Here is a 12,043-nt window from a genome sequence, read left to right on the forward strand (position 1 = left end):
TATCCAGCTGGACAAAATAAATTACACAACACCCTCCAAATGTATAGACTTTGTAAAGAATAAGGATACCTATTTGACCACACTTATTTCCTATAAAAGTCTGTCTTTGGTTCTTTATTATGTGAATCCTCTATTAGATCTTGCAATGTGCCATTTCACATCACTTTCAAGGAAAAAAAACAGCATTTTTTTTTTCTGAAAACTGTCACAAAATGAACATTCTTTTGATATTTCTGTACGCTTGAGATCTACTTTAAAGAAACATCAGGATACCAGAATCTGTCTTACTACACTTGTTTCCAAATTTTAAGCCTGCAGGTACAGAATACCCAATAGAAATAAACTTCCTTTTAGATTACCAGGGAGTTAGATTTCATTGTGTAAAAATCATGCATTCCTGTTAGTTTCTGAAAATAAAACAAGCATTAACTTAGAAATCAAAGTATTGATTGTTATCTTCTATAAACTTGATATAGACTTGATCTTCTTTCTACTTTCATCTCAAATACCTTTTTTTTTTTTTTTTTAATCCTCAGTTTGTCAGTGACCTGGAATAGTGTCTCCTGTCTTGATAGCATAGCATTATGGCCATCTGGTCAAGCTTTTTTAAAAAGGCTCTTAGCTGTTACCACTTTATTTTAATTAACAAGCTATAGCTGTTTATTCCTCTTTTGAAAGCATAAATTTCACTTCAGGGTTTACTTTGTTTGTCTGTGACAAATATAGCCAAGCTTTGACCACTGTTTTTGGACATGCACCAAAATCAAGTAGAGTAGTTATTTAATTATAACAATCTCAGATCCAAAATAAACATGTATTGTCAGATATGATGGTTGCCTAAAAGCCAGTGAAAAATTATGCTTCACTATTGGCTGTGGGATACTTCCAACATGTCTCCGAATGAGCCAACTTTCTCTCACCTCCCGTCACATAGGAGCCCTCTTCTGGGCTTTGACAGGCTGCTGTTCATGTACAGCCACCTCACGCTTTAGCGGCCAGCATGTTACCTGGCTTCATTTCTGCTAGCGATCACATGCTTCCCACTTAACAGTGCCTCCAAATCTGATAACAACCTCTCTTGGTGCAGGATCTCCCCTGTTTTGTCCTTCTCAGTCAAGTTGTTATTTGTTATCAAGCTGCTTTTTGTTTGTTTGCCTTAAATGCCAGTTACAATCATTCTGGTCATACTAAATAGTCTCAAGCATATATATATATATTTTATTTTACAGTCTATCAGCGTACTGTGATGAAAATATATTTAACTATTTCAAATTATCTAGGTGTGACAAAGGTCCATCACTGATGATGGTGAGAGAACAAAGTTTTAGGGAATTTGGAAAAAAACCTCAATAGGGTGCTAGTGAATGAACGGAAGCTTTCTTATTTTGTCATAGGCCTTTTAAAAGCCTAGGCACTTATACTGGCCATTTGTCACTTTATTAGACCAATTAAAAAAGGTTTTTGGCCCCTTATGTGCAAGTTAAAGCAGCTACTAAAACTTCATTAAATTTAATATTACTCTGTATTTGTCTCCCATTAAACAACAGTACTTAAGGAACTCTGAGAACGGTGGTATGAGCAATAAATTGAACAGTTTTGCTTAACAAAGGTTCTTTTCTTACAGTTATCTGCATGCCCTTGAGAACTTCTTATCTGTTCTATTTGCAATTCAAGCAATTGAAAAAGATGATTTGTTCCCTAATGGCTCTATCAAAAGTTTCAGCTCTTCCTTGGTAGCTAATAATGGTGAACAGCATGAAAGATGCAGGCAGTTCATGTTTATATTCTCTCTGGGCTTCAAATTTCCATTTTTAAAACCCTAAATGCCAGCTCGAATTTATTTATGCAGCAGTGGTCTAAAGTGGACTTGTGTTTTTCTTGCACTCTTGAAAAATATATAAATTCTAATTTCTGCTAATTTGAAGTTTATATGTCAGTGAAAAGTTGATTAAAATTTATACCAATTCTTAAAATATTGAATGGTAACTAAACTAACTTAAAAATATTTTTTCCACATAAGAGCCTGCAATAAAGATCTCAACTAATTGTTCCTAATTGTCAGAATCTTAATTTGTTAAACTGAATCTCCAAATTTTTGGCAACCTCATATCCCAGGGAGAAACATAAAACAGATTATAAAGCAGCAGCCACAAAGATCCCAGCTGCCAGTTACCCAGCGTCAAGGGATCTTGAGCGAGAGTGTGGGAGAGAGGACAGAGAGGGAGGAGCTTTAGAGGAAGCAGTTAAAAACCAATCATACATTTGCTGTATTCACACACAACTCTGCTAAAGAGGTAATTGTGCAGGCCCTGGCTGCATCATGCAGGGTCTGGGGAAATAAATAACCAAGACATAAGCCAGGGTCAAGGAGAAGGGAAGGTTCTCCACACGGATGCTGGGGACATGTAGACACAGCTGCGCGGGCTTTAGTATCACCCAATGTCCCCAGCTACAACACGGCAGCAGTAGAATCGGCAGAGGCACAAAAAGATGCTGTCCTAAGGCTTTGTAGTGAAAAATTATTTATCTAAATCCTTTCACCTTCCTCCTTTTTTCTTTCCAACTAGCTAGTCCTTCTTAGTGTAATCCAAGACAGAATCCTACAATCCTACCACCACAGCAAGGCTCTGGGTGGGTTTTATCATCGGTCACAGGGTGTATTGACTGAACAGGTTGTAGCATTTCCAATATGCTTTATCAACTTCAATTAAACTTTGTTCTTACAGAAAAATATATCGAATTTTGCATAGAGAGGAATAAAATATGAAACTCCTGCGTAGGCAGATAATGCTCTTATCAGTCAGCACAAAATAAACACCTATTACTTTTAAGTTGAAAGAGAGAATCTGTTTAATAACTATAGCTATAATTTAAACAAATTAATCTGCTGTTAAGACCAGAAAGATACTTAGAGTCTAAATGGCTTTACATAATTCATTGTACATTCAACATAATAACATTTAAAAGAAAAAGCCACAACTCAAATCTTTAAAAGGGGCTAAAAATGGTGACCCAAACAAATATCACAAAGAGACATAGGAAAGTCAATCCTTATCGATGTTTGTTTTTCATGTTTTCTGCCCAAGAGCCCTGTGAGCCTTTGGTTGCAAAAAGCCCATTTTCTGATCAAGCTTTGATATTTCAATGTTTTTCCCCCCAGTCTCAGTTACAAATCCAAAATAAAAACCAGAACACAGAGCAGGAAAAGTTACTACTTTTTTCCTTTTAATACAGATGTAGTACAGATTGTTTAATTACAGCAGGACAGTGTTTCCAGTTAAATAAAATTAAAAACCTTTATTTCCCCCCAAATATAAAATTACTAAATTAATGTCTTAAAATAATATGGGAAAAGCTTTAAATTATACCACCATTTACCACAGTAACTATGATCACCAATTACATACTCCATTGCTTTGGCAAAAAAAGATTTTTTTGTTTTTTAATAACTGCATATAAACCTAACATAGCAAAGACTGTATACATCCTTATATTGCACTTATTTATATACAGGAATAAATGGACTGAAAAATCTGCATGTACTTGGAATGAGCAAATTTTCACAATAAACTGAAAGCAGAAGGCTAAGAGCTGGTATGAATATTTGAATATTAAAAAATGTTTAGAAATGTAATACATTTATGTACAGAATGTATGGACTGTATTAACAAACAATATGTACACAGCAATTTACTACTATTGGTATTTTAGTATAACTTGGTGTTCATTAATACAGACCTTTGGTTGTATTTAGTTGTTTAATAAGATTTAAGCTCACATACTTCCAAAATGCAACAAGGTATAAAATAAAGCACAACAATTTGCAAATGGTACAAAACCTACAGTTGTCAGTTCCAATAAACCCATAAAACTAGTGTCTCTGTCTTACCCCAAAATACTTCTTGTCCTTGGAATCAATCTCTGTGCCATACACAAAAAGAACATCTGAATGTTACATATCTGCAAAATTACATCCCACAATTTTTATAATGTGCAATTCATTGTAATAATACTTTCTAATGGAAAAGAGAAATTTACTTCCACTTCTTTAATTTCCCAACACGCACGTCTGCGATGACACTGTGAATGCTTTTAAATGTTACTAGCAGAATTTCAAAAATACATGTGCACCCCTCTTTACTTACTCTAAAAGACTATTACCAGTAACTGCTATTAGCTTATCACTGCCTGCCCCGAGGTTTGAGAGTGCTCAGACTTCTGTATGCATCATGTAGCTTGCAAGTGCCCCACATTTAGCTTCAAATTCATCCTGAGTTTGCAAACAATGAAGCAAATCCACAGACTTTAAAAACAAAACAAAACAAAAAAAACATACTTTTCTTTACAAAACTATCATGCAACTGATGAAGAGCTGGGCATCCCATGAACTGTTGTGCTTGTTGGTGTTCCACTTATGGCATTGAAAATGTGCAGCGAATTAGGCATTACACTGGTCTTTTCTTCAACAGGGGTAATCTTAAAATGAAAAACATAAATTTACCAAGATAAAACAAACATTTATAGAATTGACATAAGCTGAGCACCCAAACCCCCAAACACCTATAAATTTACGGATGTTAACATTTAGAAATGTCAGACCTATCCATCATGTGAGCTCTAGGTGAGGTTTTGGCACTAGGGACACTTTCTTATCACTGAGTAGAACTAGATTCCTTCCTTTCAAAAGACTCACTGTATGTATGACAGCATTTTCTCAGATGATAGCTATAGACTTGACAGAGGTGACTGGAGAAATGACTACTCCCAGCTATGTTATGAGTTAAAAAAAAAAAAAAATCAATCTTGTTCTGAACTAGGTACAATTTTTGTAATGAAAATAAACATTAACCCTTAGATAAAAGGTATTATATAAAATTAAACAAGCTAACAACAAAAATAAAGAAAATTGATTACCATCCCATCTGACCATGTTTGCAAGCAGCACAGGAAGAAAAGAGAAGTTTGTTAAGAATATTTTCTGTAAAATATTTTTCATAACAAAGCTTTTGTAACCATTTAAACATCACACTATCGTAAGGCAGCTACATTTTTGCAATGACTTTAGAATAAACATTGTGCAAAGCTTTATTTCCAAATATACCAGTAAGTATCCCATAAATGTGACCTTTTAAAGATTCAGTGAAGGCTCTCATGATCCTAAACCTTCTGAGAAGTGATCAGTCTACTTTTTACATAGTGGCCTTTCATTAGCTTATTTACACCTGAATTACATTCGTAGAAATAAACAGGGTGCTAGGATAAGGGTACACTACTGCAGCCCTGGTTGTACACTCATATGCTGCTCACTAAGGGATTCAGTTCTTTGCCCCTTCTTCTTTGTTTCCTTGCGGACTCTTTGCTTTACTCCTGAAGTTTCAGGCATTACAAGTTTTTCATAGCCCCATTCCTTGATGATCTGGCTCTCAGCTGCACTGCAAGCTTCAGGTATGTCTCAAGGGTGCTTTTGCACATTAAGTTTGATTCCAAAGTATGGTCATTAACAAGGACAAGGGAAACACAGAGCTCCTCCTTGCATCAGCTATTAATCTAGGCTGGAATGCATTGGATCCCACTCTGAAACAGAGGAGACTGTGGTCCAACATCTCAGAAAGTCTCAGAGAAGCACTGGGTTTTAATGTGATACATTATCAGAAAACCCTGGTATTTCTTGTGACTCAGGAATACCTACCTTGAAGGTTAAGAACTATGAACCATTGTATGGCTTTGGGAGAAGATTACAGAAATAACAGTCAATAAAAGAAAACGAGCCTGAAGTAATAAAGAAAATCTTCAAGGCAGGGATTAAGCATCAACTTTCAGTCCCTCCTGTCTTCCTGGGGATGGTAACCTTGCCTCTGAAGTCAGATGCAAATTCTTACATCTTGTTCTCTGAGAGTTTGGAGCTGGTTCCAGCTACACTTATTTTCTTGATGAGGAAGACTAAATTCTGAAGGTCAAGAAGCCTCAGAAGGAAATTCACAGATGGAAACATTAACGAAGTTACAGAATTCCATGATGTGATTCATTTTGAATAGGAAGAAAACCCCAAACAGCAAAAGCCCTTGTAAATGTAAAGCGTAATACATATTTTTTTTTTTGTGTGGGATCACATTACCACTCTTCAGAATGCTGATGTACTTATAATTTAACCTTAGCACATACCTGTTCATGCATTATTTCAGAAAGCTCTTTTGCCATTTCTCTGTAATTAGCCTTCATTTCTTCCTGGTATTCCAGCTGATCTTCCTTTATAAGTCGTTCATTTACACCCAGAGCATGTCCACAAGCTTCTACAAATTGCCTGATTTACATAAAATAATAATAAAAAAACCTCAAGCATTGGGGAGAACTGAATTACTTCAAAAGACTAGTTCAAAATACCAGCATTTTAATGCACTCAGAGCATGATTAAAGTTAAAATAAGAAAATCTTACCATCTGAGTTAAAATAAATAAATATATACATATATATATCAAACTTAAATATATAAACATATATATATATACCTAAAAACTTCCTTCAGTAGTTTCACTTTATTGTCTGGATATCTTTTGGTGTTTGTGTCATCTAAGAAAGCTCTTGCATATGCTAGTGGACCCGCATTAACCTAAAAGAGAATGAAGATTACAAAACAGAGCAAATTCTCTAACCATACTGTCTCAGCAATAATAGATACTGCAAACTTATATCTGATTTGCTTTGGATACCTTGATTTCCAAAAAGCTGAACAACCATTGGAGTTGAAACATGAGAGAACTTGTATGAACTTTGTATGAACATTTCTTGGCACAGACATACCATTTCAAAGATGAGGCAATAAGACAAAGTAACTTCTAGCATTGCCTATTAGTTACAGATATTTATGAAATTACAAAAGGAAACAAAGAAACAAACAGAGCCAAGGTGACTACTGTTTGGTCTACTTATCTATTAGAAACACTCTTCCGTGCTGAAAATTCTGCACCAGCAGAAATTTAATTGTGCTATTACAGCAGGTGTGTGAAAAAGTGGATTCAGCTATTTTCAACTAAAATTCTTGTCTAATAATTTTAAAGATGTTCTCACAGAAGAAACCTCCTGTTACCCTTCATACCAAAGAGTATCAGCCCCTCCCTTCTCACCCTCATATTTACTGTACCTTTGATATGAATTGGCAAATTCATTTTACCATTGCAGTCTGAAGGAACTTTAAATATTAATCTGTATATGCTGTGATCACTGTATGAATCCTACCCTGATGAATCTGATGGCTTCCTTCTACTACATTTGGTTCTTGCCTTCCTTAGGCAAACCACACTGTGAAATTTTTTTCTATTATCCCCCTCCTATATTTTGGCACTGCCCCTTCGGTTCCCTAGGGATCTTGCCAGAGCACAAAAGCAATAACGACCACGTTGAATCCAATCTGAACAGATTCATCTTCATCTAACTGTCAAAAAAATTCAATCTAAAGATCAAACAATTTAGTGTTTTTCCTACTCCAAAAATAACTTCATATGTTGACCACAAATATACAGAAGAGAAACTAATGGTAGAACTGCTGCTTATATAATTTTCCAAGGACAGAAACAAGTAAAATCGCAAACTATATGGTCTTACCTGAACACTGACACTTCCTTGGAGCTTCAGCTGGAGTTTGATCATATCTACTTCAGCTGAAGAGCAAAGCTGCCTGAGTTCTGCAACCTTTTTACTCATCTCATCAATGGCTACTTCAATTGGGTTTAAATCAGTATGGTGCTGGTACATTACAGGAATGCGCTTCTTCACATATGGGAAACAATGTATAGCTATGGAGAGAAGCGAGATTAACAGAGTCAGAAAAAGGGCTTTTTAAGTAATGTATATTTCCATGCAATTTTATGTGCAAAAAGAAAATCACATTTTGTATAATTTCTCACTCGGTTTAATAAAATGCTACATAGCGGGGACAAAATATTGAAAAAGTACTATAGCATCACCCCCATTACAAAAATGATAAAATATTATTACCACAACTAGCATTACTAGAACTTATTTCACATGTGAATTGTAAAAAGAACTATAAAAAGATATGTGCACATATCTCAAAAAGGAGAACTACAAAAAATCAGCAAGATATTAGTACTAGTCAGTTGATATGATAAACTCATTTATTTAGACTGCATTTATTGCTATATTGACATATGCCCACACTTTTATTGGAGATAAACTGCCCTTAAAAAAAAAAGATAAAAAGGAAAACTAGACTTCAGTATAGCAATTGTGGAATATTACACATCAAAAACATTCCATTTGGGCTACCCTTTGAAGAAGCTAATCTGAAAACCTAGTTTTGAGAACTATGAAATATATTTTAAGTGATAACTATAAAGGTAGTGAAATTAAAATACTCAAACAGAACAGAATTATATTATCTGAATTAATTCTGCTACTTTAATTTTAGGAGTAATGTGTTATTTCACAAAACCTGGTTTATATGCTGCATAAAAATACCACCAAAGACACTATAAACTTCTATTTATCTACCTTGGAATGCCAAAATGTTTTGTATCAGCCAATTAAACATCTTTGAAGTTTGAGCCTATGGGGAGGAAGACACAGAGCATCTCCCTTCTAAAGCTAACAAGAAAGAACGTAAAGCAGAGTGTTTAGTCCAGAGTTACAATGGCACAGAAATAGGAATCAAACTAGAAGCGGCATTCAAAGTCTTCCAGCTATTTTTAAATCAAGGGAACCAATGTGGCTTTTTTCAGTTCTAAAGGCCTTAAGGGTGCTGAAAATAGCTAGAATAAAAACACTATTTTTAATGATTCATAGCAAAGGTGAGTACAGGAAGGGAGAGACCTAAACATTCCATTATTAAAAAAAGAAAACTATTTCTGAAGTGAGGACTAGTTAAGGCCTATTCAAATTTGAGATTTCCCTCTCTTTTCCCAAAGCTTAATGATCAAGAAATACATGGTAACTCTCAAAAGATCATTTATAAGTGTCACTGAATGCTATGCTCAAGTACGTACTCATTTTAGAGATTTTTGTCTAATTTTTTAGCATATTTTACAATTCTTGTCATTTCCAAGTCATACATGAAATTCATAAAACGATTTTCTGAAAAATACACTATATAAGAAAGAAATAGTATCAAGAATTAAGTATAAAAACAGAGCAATTCTCTTTGAATGGCAAATTCCATGCAGCTAGTACCTGTCAAAATAGTCCGTCGTTTACACTGCTCTTCCACTCCTCCTTGTCTTTTACCAGCCTGAGTAAAAGGCATCTCAAACATAAAGCGACGAATGTTATGAGTCCTTTCAAAATCTGTTTTTCTTTCTTGCAACTCTTTCTCTTCAAAGTAGGGAACTACATGAGTAACTTGAATATAGGCATATTTTGAATCTAAATCCCTAGGATTTACCTTAAGAATATGACAAGAAAAATAAATAGTTATGCTGGAATAAAGAAAACTTATTTGTAGTCACACGACCTGCAGAAGTTGAATTCAACTTATAAATTACTAGAAACAGAGCCAACATTAATGTTCTCATGGCACTGCTTTCATTTCTAAGTATTACAAGATGACAACATAGATGCATGCAATTTTTTAATGCTACCATTTACATTATTTGCTGTATGCAAAGCTGTAAACAAAACATCATATGAAATTCTACCTATGCTGGTAACACCCCTTAAATACTGGATTTCTAGGAAAAGTCATAGAAATAGCAATTCAGAAACAAATACTTGCCTTCCATAATGGCTGATAAAAAAAGTTGACCGGAAACCAAAAATTGTAGTGAGACATAAAATGTTAATAACTAAAAATACAAATTTACATTTTAAATACTCTAAAATAGCATCTCCAGAAGGCAATGTGCCCTTTCTGGCTGCCCCAGCTAAGACACCCTGTGTGGGTCCCCTCAAAATCTACCGGAAAAATCCAAAGAATATTGCAGGTTTCACTTTTCAGGACTGCAAACTAGTTCATTTCGTTTCTGCAACTGGACGAATAGGAGGCATATCAGCATGTCACAGTTAAAAGAGGATAATGCATGAGGGTCTTGGGAGACTTTAGCTGGCCCTAATTCCACACTGGCAAAATTGCTATATGCTCCTGGATTTCACCAGATAACTTCGTGAGAACAATTGTTTCTACCATTGAAGCACTCGTAAAATTGAACAGGCTCGGAGATGCGGGAAAAGGGTAATGAGAACATTTGACACAGAATTAAAATGTTATTTTTATATGGCCCTTTATTTAGAAGGGCGGTCCATTTATTATTTCAGCAGAGCTTGGACTCTGCTCTTCATGTGCACAAAAGGGAAAATTTCCAAAGAATTACTGTGCATGATCTGGCAAGAAATACAGCTAAATATAAAAAAGGAGGTAATCCTCATAAAATGAGAATAACAATAACAAAAAATTATTTAGAGAGGTGACACTGATTTTTTTTTCTGTCCTTAATCTCAGACGTAACAGAAGGTGATATTTCTCATGTCCTTTTACTAGCAGAGTTTTAGACGTGCATATTTGTACCAAATGAATAAAGGATAGTGATCCTGAAATATTTCAGATAGATCCATTAAAAAAAGTTATATATTAGAATTCTTTGGGAGAGAATAAAAAACATACTTTGCCAGAATCCTGGATCATCTTGACATTTTCAGATCCAAATTTGTCAGAGTAGAGTTTTTGTAGTCTTTGAGAAATTTCTGAGAGAGGAGTAAGTTTAGGTTCTTTATAAATATACTCCTTTCCATCTTCATCTTCAAAGAATCCCTGTAAAAAACAAAGTAATCAAAACCTTGAAAAAATATTGGGCATGATGAAGATGAAAATAATGGCTGTGGTTCAAAGCAAATGTAAACATTTAACATCAGGTTTCAAGCAAAAGTAAATAAACAGAAATTAAATCTAAGTAAAAATGTTTTCCTAAGGGAATCAAAATACAGAAAAACATAATTAGCTACTACAGAGTGAGTGAAAGATAATGGAAACACATAAACTTACAATTTTAAAAGGTCTGTTGTAATTTTATGGTGTACCACGCCTTTGAGATAAAAAAATGTCACTTTTATTTAAAAGTGACTTTTCAGCACTGTTTCACTTGCCAAAACACAAATCTCATTGCCCATCAGGACTATCTGTTTCATAGCTGAGCATTTGGGCAACAGCTTATATAAAAATAATATGAAAATTGTCTTTATACAGTAATACAAATTCAATTCCAGAAAATAAACTTCATTTATTCCAAGTTCTTAACATTATGTTGTACTATACTACTACAAGCTTTATTTTCAATGCACAAATCATTTGTTTTAAAACTGTGACTCAATCCAACAGCGAGCACATGGAAAGTGAAACAGGTATTTTGTTTAAAACAACAAGCCATGTCTGAGTTTATGTTTGAAATCAGAAATGAAATATTTTTGTCATAAAATGAAACAGACAAAATAGAAAAGCACAACAGATCATGTATAAACACAGGCTAGACTGACAAAAATACCCACATCAAACTAAGCCAAAATGCAGTAGTTTTTACTGCATCGCTTGCTTTGTAAGCAGTTACTGTAATTACCTCAACATCTGTTTCACTGTCTGTAAACTGGTATTGCTATAAAGTTATAAAAGACAACAAAATACATGTAAAGTTATACTACTGCTCAGAGTATTCATGCTCAGCTGAACAATTAACTGGGCTATGCATGTAGAAAGTGTGTTACTTTGTTACTATGTGATATATTGATAAATATGCAGTGTAGACATATACTAGAGCATGTGCAGCTGTCTATTTACACAGCCAGAACATTTTTGAAGCATGCAATACTGATGCACAAAAAAAAAAAGAAAAAAAAAAGTGATTTATTCTCTATACAGAATTTAATGTTATTTTTTTGAATTGCGATGGCTACAAATGCAGAGCAATCTAAGAAGCAGTCTTGCAAATCACACTGCAGCACTAAAGATGTTAAGTCAAAACATTGCTAAGAACTGACATCATAGAGAACTTACCGCTGCCTTAAGAGAGTAAATAAAAAAAGGAAAAGAAAAAAGCAAAAAATTTAC

The 12,043-nt window shown here is 34.4% G+C and overlaps 1 protein-coding gene across 11 annotated transcripts in view; it reads right to left on the reverse strand.

Moving 5' to 3' along the window:
• Positions 1–3,731: 3,731 nt before the first annotated feature.
• DOCK9 (dedicator of cytokinesis 9) overlaps positions 3,732–12,043 on the reverse strand; it is a 115,819-nt gene continuing 107,507 nt past the window's right edge. For 6 of the 11 annotated variants that reach the window (XM_088523334.1, XM_088523333.1, XM_088523331.1 and 3 more), the window contains 6 exons: positions 10,610–10,756; positions 9,184–9,394; positions 7,600–7,790; positions 6,507–6,607; positions 6,163–6,301; positions 3,732–4,476 (listed from right to left, as the gene is read on the reverse strand). In XM_088523334.1, the coding sequence (XP_088379460.1) occupies positions 4,354–4,476; positions 6,163–6,301; positions 6,507–6,607; positions 7,600–7,790; positions 9,184–9,394; positions 10,610–10,756 (912 nt within the window). In that variant the 3' untranslated portion in view covers positions 3,732–4,353. Of the gene's footprint in view, positions 4,477–6,162; positions 6,302–6,506; positions 6,608–7,599; positions 7,791–9,183; positions 9,395–10,609; positions 10,757–11,555; positions 11,592–11,989; positions 11,996–12,043 lie in introns of all 11 variants that reach the window. The other 5 variants (XM_088523337.1, XM_088523338.1, XM_088523336.1 and 2 more) reach the window with 2 other exon arrangements.

Source organism: Tinamus guttatus, unplaced genomic scaffold (assembly GCF_059628265.1).
Source record: "Tinamus guttatus ecotype Peru unplaced genomic scaffold, ASM5962826v1 Tinamus_guttatus_pri_ptg000180l, whole genome shotgun sequence".
Classification (NCBI taxonomy): Eukaryota; Metazoa; Chordata; class Aves; order Tinamiformes; family Tinamidae; genus Tinamus; species Tinamus guttatus.